At 36.0% G+C, this 13,679-nt stretch overlaps 1 protein-coding gene and 1 pseudogene across 2 annotated transcripts; both read right to left on the bottom strand.

Moving 5' to 3' along the window:
• Positions 1-101: 101 nt before the first annotated feature.
• On the bottom strand, positions 102-1,857 carry LOC104732570 (cytochrome P450 71B17-like). Its single transcript, XM_019233428.2, has 2 exons — positions 952-1,857; positions 102-867 (listed from the first exon to the last, which is right to left on the bottom strand). Exons 1-2 carry the CDS (start codon positions 1,849-1,851, stop codon positions 256-258), a joined length of 1,512 nt encoding a protein of 503 aa, XP_019088973.2. The 5' UTR covers positions 1,852-1,857; the 3' UTR covers positions 102-255.
• A 977-nt stretch (positions 1,858-2,834) lies between these two features.
• LOC147931040 (tryptophan--tRNA ligase, chloroplastic/mitochondrial-like) lies at positions 2,835-5,927 on the bottom strand (annotated as a pseudogene). Its single transcript, XR_015575206.1, has 5 exons — positions 5,901-5,927; positions 3,694-3,755; positions 3,513-3,594; positions 3,292-3,378; positions 2,835-3,108 (listed from the first exon to the last, which is right to left on the bottom strand). The product of XR_015575206.1 is annotated as a tryptophan--tRNA ligase, chloroplastic/mitochondrial-like (transcript).
• Positions 5,928-13,679: the final 7,752 nt, after the last annotated feature.

The raw sequence follows: 13,679 nt of genomic DNA, 5'->3' as shown, positions 1-13,679 counted from the left end.
CTTATCGAATTATTCTTTAGAATTGTCTAAACCGTTTTGAAATATAAGAAAGAGAGTATTATAAAGAGCCATCATGAGTCTAAGCACAGATTTATCGAATCTTTCCTTTGCGATGTAACTTTTTTATTCATAGCAAACCAGGTTCACAATATCATCTTACAAGTACTTCGCATACGTTTCGGTTTATATTAAAGAACGTACAGAGGAAGTTTATTCAAAACTTAGTACAAAGTCTAGAACTGGAGATTGGTGCAATCACTTAACCCGAACAGGAACGAGCTTGAGAGGTACTTTCTTGACGACTGTAAGGGTACCAGCTTCTTCTTTATCGATGTCTTTATGTGTCATACCATCAGGTGTTCTCCAATCGAAGTAGTAAAGTAAGTTCAAGAGTCCCAATTCCACAGTAGCTATCCCCATTGCTATACCGGGACATATCCTTCGACCAGACCCAAACGGTAAGAGTTCGAAATGTCTTCCTTTATAATCCACAGGGCTATCCATAAACCTCTCGGGGTTAAACTCTTCCGGGTTTGTCCAGTATTTCGGATCTCTTCCTATCGCCCAAGCGTTCACCAAGATCTGTCTCTTTGGAGGAATATCATAACCTTGGACCTTGATGTGAGCCATTGTTTCCCTTGGGAGCAGAAGAGGAGCAGCTGGGTGTAATCTGAATGTTTCCTTGATCACCATGTTCAAGAAAGGAACTTTGTCGAGATCTTCTTCGGTGATTCTCTCCTTATTGTTTCCCAGACGGTCGCGGATCTCGCTTTGAACTTTCTTCATGACTTGCGGGGTTTTAACGAGTTCCGTCATTGCCCATATCATGGTAATAGCTCCTGTTTCTACACCTCCTAGTAATATATTCTGGCAAGCAGAAAAAAATAATTGTAAATATGCAGATTCAGTTTCTATGCAAATGTGTTGAAACAAATCTTGTGTTTTTTTTACCGTTAGTAATGCCTTGATGTGATCTAACGTGAGCGTCAAGGAATCATTTTCGCCTTGTTTATTCATCACATCCAACATAACATCGACAATATCTCTGTGATCTTTTGATATTTTTCCAGGATGTAAATGATCATCGATCACACCTTGAAACAGAGTATCGAGCTTGACGAAAACATCTTTGAGCCTCTTGTGCTGCCCGGAAATACAGTCAACGAGCCATCCAAGTCCGGCAATAGGAAAGAAATCAGAGCAAGTGAAACTTCTCTGAGCTCTCTCGGCTTCAAACACAAGCTCTTCTACCTTGTCTTTATCGATAAACTCACACTCGTGGAACCTTTTTCCATAAGCTACTCTGAACAGGATACTCGCGGTTAGCCAGAAAAGGGTTTTGCTCAAATCGACCGGAGATCGATCCACCGCTGATTCCAACAGTTTCGTGACAAGAAAGTTACATTCTTCCTCTCTGATGTACCCGGAAGACTGAACCTTTTTCAAACTTAAAAGCTCGCGCACAAAGAACTTGCGCCGCTCCTTCCACTCGTCACCGTATGGTGTAAAAGCCACATCTTTAAAACCCCGAGAGGTTAGCCTCGGACCAACAAGCTTAGGTCTGCTGCAACAGTCTAGGTCATGAGTTCGTAACACCTCTTCAGCTGCTTCTCTCGATGAGATAACAGTTACAGGGACAAACCCTAAGTGAAGAAGCATAACATGTCCTGTTCTTTCGGCTAGACGTTGAAATAACTTGTGAGGCAATTCTCCAACTTGGTGTAAGTTTCCGATAACTGGTAACGTTGGAGGGCTAGGAGGAAGGTTCCATTTAGAGCGTTTGATCTTCTTGCTGATAAAGATCAACGAAGTGAAGGTGATGATAAAAAGACAGAGCAAAGAGATTATCATTTTTTTTTTGTTTCTTTTGTTATACAGCAAAATGAAATTGATATGCTCTATGTATATTAATAGTAGTCACACCGCTTACATTTTAATTAGATTTTTGTTTTTTTCTATCATATGTTAATATAGTACAAATAGGAATCCTATGTAACATATATTACGTAATTATAATCTGTATCAAAATCTATATTATGATGAAATAAAAAAAAGTTGAACATGATTACTAATAAAAAACTATAATATATAGTATATAGTAAAACACAAATTTATTCATACTGAAAGATTAAATTCATGCATTTTAGTATGGAATTTTAACAGTCACACGTTACAAAATTATGTTGTTAAGTTATTGTTTTTTATATTTAAACTAGCAATTGATCCGCGCTACGCGCGGTAGTTAGATTAAGGTGTATTTCGGGTTTTGTTGTGTATATTATTGGTTACGTAAATTCTTCTTTATGTTTGTTTTTGTATCTGATTTTGGTTGCTTATGCTGTTTTGTTGGATTTTTTTTTATAAAAATAGGTTTTGCAGTAAGTATAATTTAGTTTGCTGTTTATTTTTTACGACTCTATGCATAAAATTTTCGCCTGCTTTCTAATTGCTGCTCGTTGTTAAGTAATTCAGTCTGCGTGAGGTTAGATATAGAAGAATGTTTATCTATGGATCTATAATGACTTTTTATGAAGGACGTGTTTGATCCAACCCTATTCACCAAATGGTATCTGAATATATGCCCTTTCTCTGGTTTATGCAAATAACTGTGACTTTACTTTAGATAATTGAACTGGTCACTCGACTGATGAACGAATTCTTTGGTATTATATTCTGTAACAAATTATGTAACACAATTAATTTTAATTGGTGGAGGCTTTTTGTAAGCCTAAAAGCAAAGTTATATACTACTAACTAAAGGAGGGAGGAAAAATATAGTGAGTGCACCAATCTGTTTTGACTTTTGAGCAAAGGTTGATCAATAGGGAGTGTGATAAACTTTGAGAGATCACGGTAATTGCAAAAAATAACAATGATCAAAACTCAAGAATCAACAAATATTTCGCAAATGTAACTTACTCATTTCTTGTTACTTCAAAAACGGCCGACCACAAATATCAAATGGCACTATCTCCTCCTCGGGTAGAAACCCATAGCTTGGTACACATTGCGCATTGTAACATCCCCTAACTCTGTGGCTCTGTCCGCACCTTCTGACAATACTTTGTCCAAATACTCTGGTTCAGCTGTTATCTCCTGATAGCGGGCCTGACACGGAAACATATACAAAACCATATATTTCATAACTTATGCATAAGACATTCCCTTCTAACCATTTACTAATAGAAGCTGCAAAAACACCTCAAATTTTCTTTCTACGGTTTGATGAGACAAAATGGTACAAACTCAAAGGAAAACATTGGATTGGTTCAAGGTTTTGGCTTCACAGACCTGGATTGGACTAAGATGTTTGATCAAAGCATCTTCAAGGAGAGGCTTAAATGTACCCCAGCTCAAATCTTTGCATTCCTCCACTTCCTACAACCAATTAAAAAAGTGTTCACCGATTATCTCCGTGAGTAGTTATTGTGGCCAAGGGAATAAATGACATGTGAAAACATCTCTGTAACCCAATTCTTTAAGAGTAAATGACATTATCTCCTTTTCCTTACCTCTTTCGTCTTGCCCAAAACAGTGTGATATACTGAGAGTAGATTGTTGCATTCAGGTCTCTCAGCATTGTCAAACTCAAGGCTGTTAGAACAGCAAGAAACAAAAAGTTTTAATATAGATTTCTCAACTTTAACAAGAAAAAAGAAACAAACTTTGCATTGCAAGAAAATTTTAAACGACATAACCAGCACTCAACCTGCAAATGAGTCTGTCTTGCACCTTTTTATTTTGTCTGCAATCAACTACACATTTTCAAAAGGAGGGATAAAAAATGGATTTAGTAGCAGAAGAACACATACAACCAACATGATGATTGCTCGAGTAATTACCCGACACACTTAACCGCAAGGCAGTATATACGGGGTCGAATCCACAAGGACCAATGATACACTAAAGATTTGCTAGAGTCGTAAATAGCTAAAGCGAACGAAAGATAATTTGTTTGGTTTGAGAATTGTAAATAAAAATGCAAGAAATAAAATCGATTAGCTTATAAGATTAAAACATTGGGTCATAGGGTATTTCAGAGATCAATGCCTAATGAGAAAATGAAATATGGAATTCAATAATTAAGAACTGTTCTAGAACATGAACATAATAACAGACTAACCCTCTTTCAAGGCATTAGAAACTAAACTTGACTACTAGTTTGCTAAACTTTAATTTGCAACCTCCTAGCCAAATTTGCATTACAATCAAGTTCATTAAGTTCACAATGCGTCCCAACATCAACTTTCGCAGGCTAGAAATACATTGCTCAATTCGCACTCATTCAGGCATTCTATCGAACACTTTTGATGCATAGAAAAACCTAGAGTCTAAAACAAGGTGATCAGTCCTATTTTAGCATTAAGATCATGTGAATCAAAGAACCTAAGGATTAAGAACTCCAAACAATAATTAAAACATCAATTCATTGAATCTCCTAATTGGAACCCTAAAACCCAATTGGAGAACTACTCACACATAGCAAAAGAGAAATAAAAAATCATAGATGAAGAAAACATGATTAAATTGCAGAAATAATAAGAAAGGGTTTAGAAATCTTCTCCAAATTGTCAATGAGGATCAATCTCTAGAATCCCAAAAGAGTGGCTTACAAAAAGTCTCAGGTAGCAGAAAGAAAGCGTAGAATAAAACTTAGAATAAAACTTGGGGTTTTTCTCCCAGCAAATAGAAGGTATTTATAAAGCTCTCCAAATAAGGTAAAAAAGGTAACGGCCTGGTTAAGACATTTCTCAGCCAGGCATGTATCTTAGGTAGGCGGGTTTTGACGTGAAACTTGTCGGGTTAGACTTTGTTGCTTAGCCAGGCGGGTTCCTCAGATAGGCGGGTTTTAACGTGAAAGTTCCCGGGTTATCGTTGCTTAGCCAGGCAGGTCCCTCTGGTAGGCGGGTTTTGACGTTAAAGTTGCCGGGTTAGACTTTGCTTCTCAACCAGGCGGGTTCCTCTGGTAGGCAGGTTTTCACGTGAACCAACATTCATCTCATATGTTTGTTTGTATCCAGAATAGCTAATTTTCCTCCAATTTCCTCCAAAGTGTCCTAAAACCTGTAAAGAGTCGATAAAGAACCAAAAGACTACAAAAACACACTTTGACTCAATAAAAAGCGTAAAATAAGAGAGAAAACAAAGACTCAAAACCGATAAAATCACCATATATCACATGATACAGAATTCAACAAAGAAAGAGTTGTGTTCATTAAATATCACCAGGCAAGTATAATTTTATGAGCTCTAAGAACATATGATAGATGAATAATATGTTGTGAGTTGTATTGCATTGTAAATTGTTGCACCGGCTGTCAGGAAGAAAAATTAAGAAAATTGGACGCCAGAACGTTCACCGGTGTACCATATTCATGCTCAATGAGAAACTGCTGTTTCAAAAGAATTATAGACATCAGTGACTTCATTTTACTTACATCTTTTTGAGTCAAGGAGATTGATCCAGGACTGATCAGAAGGTGTAGACTTGGATATCTACAAAATTATATGACATTAAGACCTCAGCAGCAATTAGGAAATTCCTCTAAATGATTTGACTACAGCAATAAGCAAAGCCCAAAAGTTGTATTGGTTCATATGATCCTCTGAAGTCGACAAAATCTATTCAGACCACTTAGGATGCAAATATCAGAACTAAGAAGTGTGTAAAACTGTAAACCCTTTAACTTATCTAGAAACAGGCTAGCTAGTGGTAAAAGTCTCTCAGATGTTAAAGAATATGAAGGGTTAACCTCAATATATTTTCAATAGGATTTATGAACTTTGTTCATCTTCTCCAAATTTTCATTTATTTTACCAATCGCGATGCAGCTGCTGAATGCAGAAAGAAAAATAGATGACATGAAACCTTATAGTAGTTGTGAATGAAAACATTCTACATTGGAAAGACCATCAGTAAGAGACATTACACGGGCTACAGCTTGTGGTATGAGTGGTTCTGGTATCTACAAACAAGATAAATTTGAATATGATTCAAGAAGCTATTAAAGAAAGCATATACAAAAAATAAACATATAAAAGTATTATGTAACACTGTGTTACCTTGAGAGCTTTCTAGAGAGAAAATCAGCATCTTCCTGCATCATATCGCAAAAGAGACTAATGGAATCATGTTGTCTTCTTCTCTGACGAAGAAACTCGGATCTATGTCTCTTAGATAAAGATGTTTAAATCGAGTGATTGAGAAATCTAATAGAGATGGGAAAAACCTTTTCGTCAATAGGTAGGAAGTCCACTCCCATTAGTTGGCCTCCCTTTTCGACGTTGCGTAGCATCCTCCCTACGATCTGTTTGTGTAGGCGACCGGCTTTCAGATTTGCGAATGAAACAACACTGGAATCCATAATAGTAAAAACAAATTTCAGAGAGTGAAGGAATTGTAAGATGAATGAAATTGGAGAAGATGACATTATATAGGAATTCAAGTAACACTAATTGAAGGGAAAGTAGTGGGACTTCAATTGAAAGAAAAAGCATTAAAGGAATGAATTAACGGTTTCAGAGGAAAACAAAACGATAGTGATGGAAGTCAGGAACGCTGAAGAGGCGTGGCGCTTGAGGTCGCACATTGGCGGACGGTGGAATAGACATTCCTGCATAAAGGGTTTTATTTCGAGAACATAGTAAATGAATAATAATATATTGGGCTCTGAGATAAAATTTTAAATGGGCTTTTGAAGACATAAGAAACAAATAATTACGAAAATGGGCTGTCTCGGAAAATATGGGCTACGAAAATGGACTGTCTCGGGAAATATGGGCTTATTACACAGATGAATATGCTGACGTGGCAGCACCAGGAGTGAGTAAAGTGAACTTTATATATATAGATTCAAGTAACACCAATTGAAGGGAAAGTAGTGGGACTTCAATTGAAAGAAAAAGCATTAAAGGAATGAATTAACGGTTTCAGAGGAAAACAAAACGCTAGTGATGAAAGTCAGGAACGCTGAAGAGGCGTGGCGCTTGAGGTCGCACATTGGCGGACGGTGGAATAGACATTCCTGCATAAAGGGTTTTATTTCGAGAACATAGTAAACGAATAATAATATATTGGGCCCTGAGAGAAAATTTTAAATGGGCTTTTGAAGACATAAGAAACAAATAATTACGAAAATGGGTTGTCTCGGAAAATATGGGCTACGAAAATGGACTGTCTCGGGAAATATGGGCTATGAAAATGGACTGTCTCGGGAAATATGGACTTATTACACAGATGAATATGCTGACGTGGCAGCACCAGGAGTGAGTAAAGTGAACTTTATATATATAGATTATATTATATAAGATGTGTTATAATACTAACAAATAATATTTTCATCAAATAACTATGAATAATGTATAAAAGTATATATGTAGGTTATGGATAAGGTAAATACATATATATATATATATTCAAAAAATTTGTAACTATCTAGATAAATACATATGTTGTAAAAAAGGGAATTGAACTAAAAAGTAATAAATGAGTGAAAACAAAAGTCTCTCCCACTCCACTAAATAAAAATAAAAAATAAGTAAAAGGAAAATAAAAAATAATAAAAAAAAATGTAGAGAGAAAGACTCAAACCTACAACATATGTATTAATTAAACAAATACACAACCAACTAACCAAAGCAAATTTCTAGTACATATACTTCTACAATTGCTTTTATCACTGGTGGCCTAAAATAGATGTTTTTGGCTGCCTTATGAGCAGATCGAGCCTGCGTACACTTTAAAAATACAAAATAGATTTACGAACGATTTGTGTCCATCTAGTTTGCATGGTTGTATAGTGTCTTTATTAATTTTTTCTCCACATACACTTTAATTGTAAAAAATAGAATAAAAAATTTAAAACTACTATATGTGGTCATGTGGTCCATATGATATCTACTAAAAAAAAAACCTCTTTAAATTTTTCTTTATTGACAAAATCTCATTTAAACCATTATCGGGCTACAAAGATACAATAATCTAAACTAGAAGATATCCCGTGATTAAAGCACGGGCCAACATTTTTAAAAAAAATTTATAATATAATAATAAAAATTATCGTTATATTTTTTAAAAAATTTATTTTGTTTAAGATAATATTTACTTTTAATTGTTCTGTAAATCTATTAGTCTATTGAAATACTAATTATTTTAGAATATTATAGTATTTTATTTTTGACATCTTATTACAGTTATATATTGTTTGTTTGTTGTATTTGCAACATTATTTTATGAAATATAAAATAATAATTTTAATATTATAATTGTGAGCAAATAAAAATTATAAATTTATCATCTATATAAATTTTAGTTTTACCAACCCGCCAATGTGGAAATTAAAACACACATTTTTCATAGATTGAGTAATATATCTTCGTTTTTAAAAATTCAAATCACAACATATGCAGAAAAAATTCTGCATTTTATTAATCATAGTAGAAGTATTATATGAAATTTCAAACAATTTGTAAATAAAAGAAAATAAAGATGATAGGAGAACTATAATTTGAAATCTTAACAAAATCTTCAAATTTAGTTATTAAAAATAATTATATTGTATACTTGGATATAAAATCTTAGGTTTTAAAATTCTGATTGGTTTATATTTTTTTAAAAAAATATTTACTAATTTCGTCCATAATTTATTAGAGAAAGAAAATTTTTTTTTTCAGATATTTTAAGATTTGAGCTGTGAGTGTTTTTTATTTTTTAATTAATTATATTTATTTAAATTAATTAATTAAGCTTAATTAAATTTTTTTAAAGGCAATTGAATGTAATTTTTTATACATTTTAAAGTTAGTTTCATATTTGTACTTTTCAATTAATATAGTAGGATGAATGTATTATTCTTTGATGAGCTGATACGGATGTCCGGTTTGACTGAGACTCCTTTGTTACTATTGCAGAGCAGAGGTGTATATTACATATTAAGTACGTACGTACATATATCACAAATTTTGGAAACCAGAAGACCAAAAAAATATTAAACGTTAGGGCCAACACTTCCCTTTATACTTGGCAAACTTGAAAATACTCTAGATGGTTGAAAAAAAAAAAAAACTCCAGATATGACTAATCTAAAATCCAAATGATGCACACAAACTAATAAGATAAAATAAAAAGAAATCTAAAATTTGGTATCACACAAAAATTAAAAACTCGACTGAAGTTCGACAGTCGGTAAATAGATTTGTGTGCACTTGTTGAAAGACAATCAGTCGACACTTGTTGAACAAGTGCACACAAACCTATGGGCCGACTGCCAAGTTTTGGACAAGTTCTTTTATAGCCATTTTAATAATCTTATTCAATGAGTTACATTTTATTATAGATATTGTTATGTAGTTTTCTTTTACCATATACGTTTTTTTACCACTAATGTATTTTCAACCGTATTTATTTTATTTCTTAAAAATCGTTTTTCTAATTTATGCATAACATTCGTTCAATTGATTCAAATTTCAGTCACCAACAATTTTCAGGTATTGAACTGTGTTTTTACTAAACATATAGTATTATTTAAGATTGAAGAAGGTGTTAGAATCATCGATTTAACAAAATCTAATGGAATTTTAGAAAAAAAATACATTTGTTATCGCTTCTTAGAAATGTTTTTATTTATTTCGAATGTTGTAGCATCATAAGATCTTGATTTTTTTTTTTTTGACCTCAAAAAAATCTTGTTTTCAATCATAAGTTTTCTATTTTACATATATATTTTAAGAATCTCTATAAATAATGACGATATGATTCATTTAAAATTTTTGGTATAATTTACATAATATTCAAACATGCATTCATTGTCACAATAATATCATATAAAAGCGCAATCAAATTTTTAAAAAAAAAATTAAAAATACTTATTGAAAATCATGGAAGCCTATATAACTTTTGGAGCTAAACTACACTAACTAAAGGTTGGAGACTTGGAGTTATATCTTTTTTACAGCTGCTTCGTCTTTATACAATTATTTTAAGATTAGTTCTACTAGACTTGAACTGGATTATGTTTTCAGACTTGGTTATAGCTTGATTTATCTATTTGTGTTTTTTTGTCACATTGAAATTTAATTTATCCAGGGGTATAATTGTAAAACCCAAAAAACAAGAGATTAGAGAGTGTTTCTGCGAGAGAGAAGCCCTAGCCTCGCCGCCGCCCTTGTCTGTCGCCGTTGCCTCCCCGTCCGCTCGCCGCATCTCCGCCGTATGTAAGTTAACCCAACCCAACCACTCATCTCATCACCGCATTTCAAACTTCTTAACCAAATCGTTCGAAACCTTGGCCGATCAAGCCCCGCCATCAGATTTTTACGTTTAGAAACTTGGATTCAGGGTTTTGATCCATTCACCATGCCGAGACAGGACGATGAAGAAGCAGATGTATGTTGTTAACGATAAATATTGAATCGTAGACAATGAAAAGAATATTTCTGTATATTATTCAATGGTACTTTACATGGCTTTTATAGAATACAATGGGATCTTATAATATCTAATTACAATCAATGTAATATACGATCACAATCGTATCAATTAACCTTGACCAGATCTTCGTTAACTTGCTGCACAAGTTGTAGAGCTGAATCCGTAATACCCTCCCTCAAGTTGGAGCATGCCGCTTGCAAATGCCCAACTTGACCATAATAGCTTTAACTTGACCACTCCTTCTATACTCTTCTACACAACCTCGTTTCTTCCTTGCTAAGCTATCTGCTCAACACCATTGTTTTCGTGATCGTCATGCTTTTCACGTCCGATGCATGTCGGAATTTTCACAAGACAACCAAATCCATGTTCTGAACTTGATCATGTCTCCATCGTCACATCTCGGTTTCGATCGGTATTCATCACGGTGTTATACTCCATCGTTGAGTTATCTCGGCTTTTCTTATCGTAATGGTTCGTCGATGTCACAACACAAGAGTTGTGTGTGACACAAGTATTCCTTCAAGTTGTGTTCTTGTTTGTCGGGTTCGTCGATACTTCTTCATGTCCATCTTCTTGGACTCTACTGTCGTTTTTTTTTTCTCATCATCGGATTTGGGCACCATTGGACTGAACTTGAGTGATAATGACTCATGAGTTCTCCGTCGTGCCAATACGCTGGTGCCACCGTCTTCGTCTTCTCATCCACCTCGTCTGACTTTATCATGTGGGAGCGAGATCGTCAAAAGTTTTAGAAACTTTTTGATCGTATATCACCGTTGCCATCCTCACGGTCTTCATCATTGTCATCTTCATCACCGTCGTCTTTGACAATCGTCATAATCGATCCACAAGGATCGACCCGCTCTGATACCATATTGAATCGTAGACAATGGAAAGAATATTTCTGTATATTATTCAATGGTACTTTACATGGCTTTTATAGAATACAATGGGATCATATAATATCTAATTACAATCAATGTAATATACGATCACAATCGTATTTCAATCACAATCGTATCAATTAACCTTGACCAGATCTTCGTTAACTTGTTGCACAAGTTGCGGAGCTGAATCCGTAATAATAAATCAGTAACTCAACTCAAATGGAAATGATTCAATATAAGATACGATAAACAACGATACAATGTTCAAAATAAACGCAGCAACGTCATCTCACCAGCAAGAATCTCAAGGAGAGAAACCGGCTAAACGATGAGGAAAGTTCCAGAAAGTTCAAACAAATTCAGATATTTTTTGCATATAGAAAATACAGAGCTAAACATGTGCTCATATACTCTGCTAACGTCGGTTAACAAACAGAATTTAGCCGACTTATTCTTCTGTGATGTTGACAAGTTACTTCTGTAACGTCCACCTTGTTTATCCTCATGTGCTTCTTCTTCACTCTTCATCTCCACTGTACACGTGCAGGCTCACAATTCCCTACATCACAGCTCCCCTGTTCGAAGAACCTTGTCCACAAGGTTCAAATGCAGGAAACTTACGTTGCAGGTCAAACAAGAACTCCCATGTTGCCTCTTCTACGGATTCATTAGACCACTGCACAAGAACCTTGGTAGCTGCTCGACCCTTCTGTTTCACCATCTTGCGGTCCAAAATCAGTACAGGCTCACGAACAAACACATCAAAAACCACAGACGACAATTGAGTCAAAGTGTGCACGTTCCCAACTGTTGCTTTCAACTGGGAGACATGAAATACCTGATGAATGCAGGATCCGTCAGGAAGCAGCAGTTTATACGTGACCTTACCACATCGATCAATAACCTTGTACGGTCTATAATTGTGACAACCCGTCTCGCAGACCCCACTAGCTCACCGCTAGCTGCCCCAATGGACCGTATGTGGACCCTGTTAGCCCACTGCTAGCCTTCCCAACGGACCCCAAGCTGGCCCTGCAGGGCATCGATCCTAACCCATCATTGTGGATTGGGATATCCACACTGATGGGTTAGGATTGATGCCCTGCAGGGCCAGCTTGGGGTCCATTGGGACGGCTAGCAGTGGGCTAGCAGGGTCCACAGACAGTCCATTGGGGCAGCTAGCGGGGGCCTAGTGGGGTCCACGGGAGGGATTGTTACAATAATACTTAGGAGCCAGCTTCTGATTAACACGAACCACCACAGAACCTTGACGATACGGCTGCAGTTTTAGATACACAAAGTCACCAATCTTGAATGTCCTGTCATAACGATGTGCATCTACAATCTGCTTCATTCGGTGTTGTGCTCACAGCAGATGGAACTTCAAAACCAACAGCATATCTTCCCTTTCTTGCAAACTACGCGCCACAACAGCTACTTTAGACTCACCGGGTAAGTAAGGGAGGTGAATTGGTGGTGCTTGTCCATACACTGCTTCAAACGGACTCATTTGAGTAGCAGAGTGAAAATTTGTGTTATACCAGAACTCTGCAAGTGGCAACCAGTGACTCCAAAGATGCGGCTTATCATTGCACATACAGCGCAAGTAAGTCTCCAAGCACCTGTTCACGACTTTTGTCTGACCATCACTTTGAGGGTGATAGGCGCTAGAAAACCTCAGCTCAACGCCTTGCAAGGAGAATAACTCATTCCAGAACTAACTTAGGAATACAGAGTATCTATCACTGACAATCGACTTTGGACACCCATGTAAACTGAAGACTATATCCATGAATACTTGTGCTACGGACATCACAGTGTAAGGATAAGGTAACGCCATGAAATGGGCTGCTTTAGTGAGTCTATCCACCACGACAAAGATTACTGACTTCCCTGCAGATACTGGAAACCTATCAATGAAGTCCATGGAGAGATCTGTCCAAATGGTTTCAGGGATAGGCAGGGTTGAAGTAGTCCAGGGTAAGCAACTGTGTCATACTTGCATTGCTGACAAACAGAGCAGCTGCGAATATAGTTCTGAATGTCTACCGCCATTCCCTTCCAGTAAAATAAACCTTTCACCTTGTGATGAGTAGCATCTCGGCCTGAGTGACCACCAGTACCAGAGCAATGCATCCATTGAAGTATAGAGTTACGCAAAGACGTATCCTGTGGCACAACAATCTTGCTCTTCCTCCTCAAAACTGACTGAACCCATGAATAATGTTTCTTGGCTCCAGGATTCGCTTCCAAGTCTGCAATGATCTTTTTTAGTACCGCATCAGTCTCATAGTGAGATTGTATGTCCTTGAGTAGGTCACATTCAAGGACTGACATTGCCATGTGCAATACTTCTGCTC

The sequence above is a fragment of the Camelina sativa genome, chromosome 12, assembly GCF_030686135.1.
Source record: "Camelina sativa cultivar CO46 ecotype springtype chromosome 12, ASM3068613v1".
Taxonomy (NCBI): domain Eukaryota; kingdom Viridiplantae; phylum Streptophyta; class Magnoliopsida; order Brassicales; family Brassicaceae; genus Camelina; species Camelina sativa.
The sequence above is the reverse complement of the archived record's forward strand: the minus strand, read 5'-3'. Positions and strand labels throughout refer to the sequence as shown.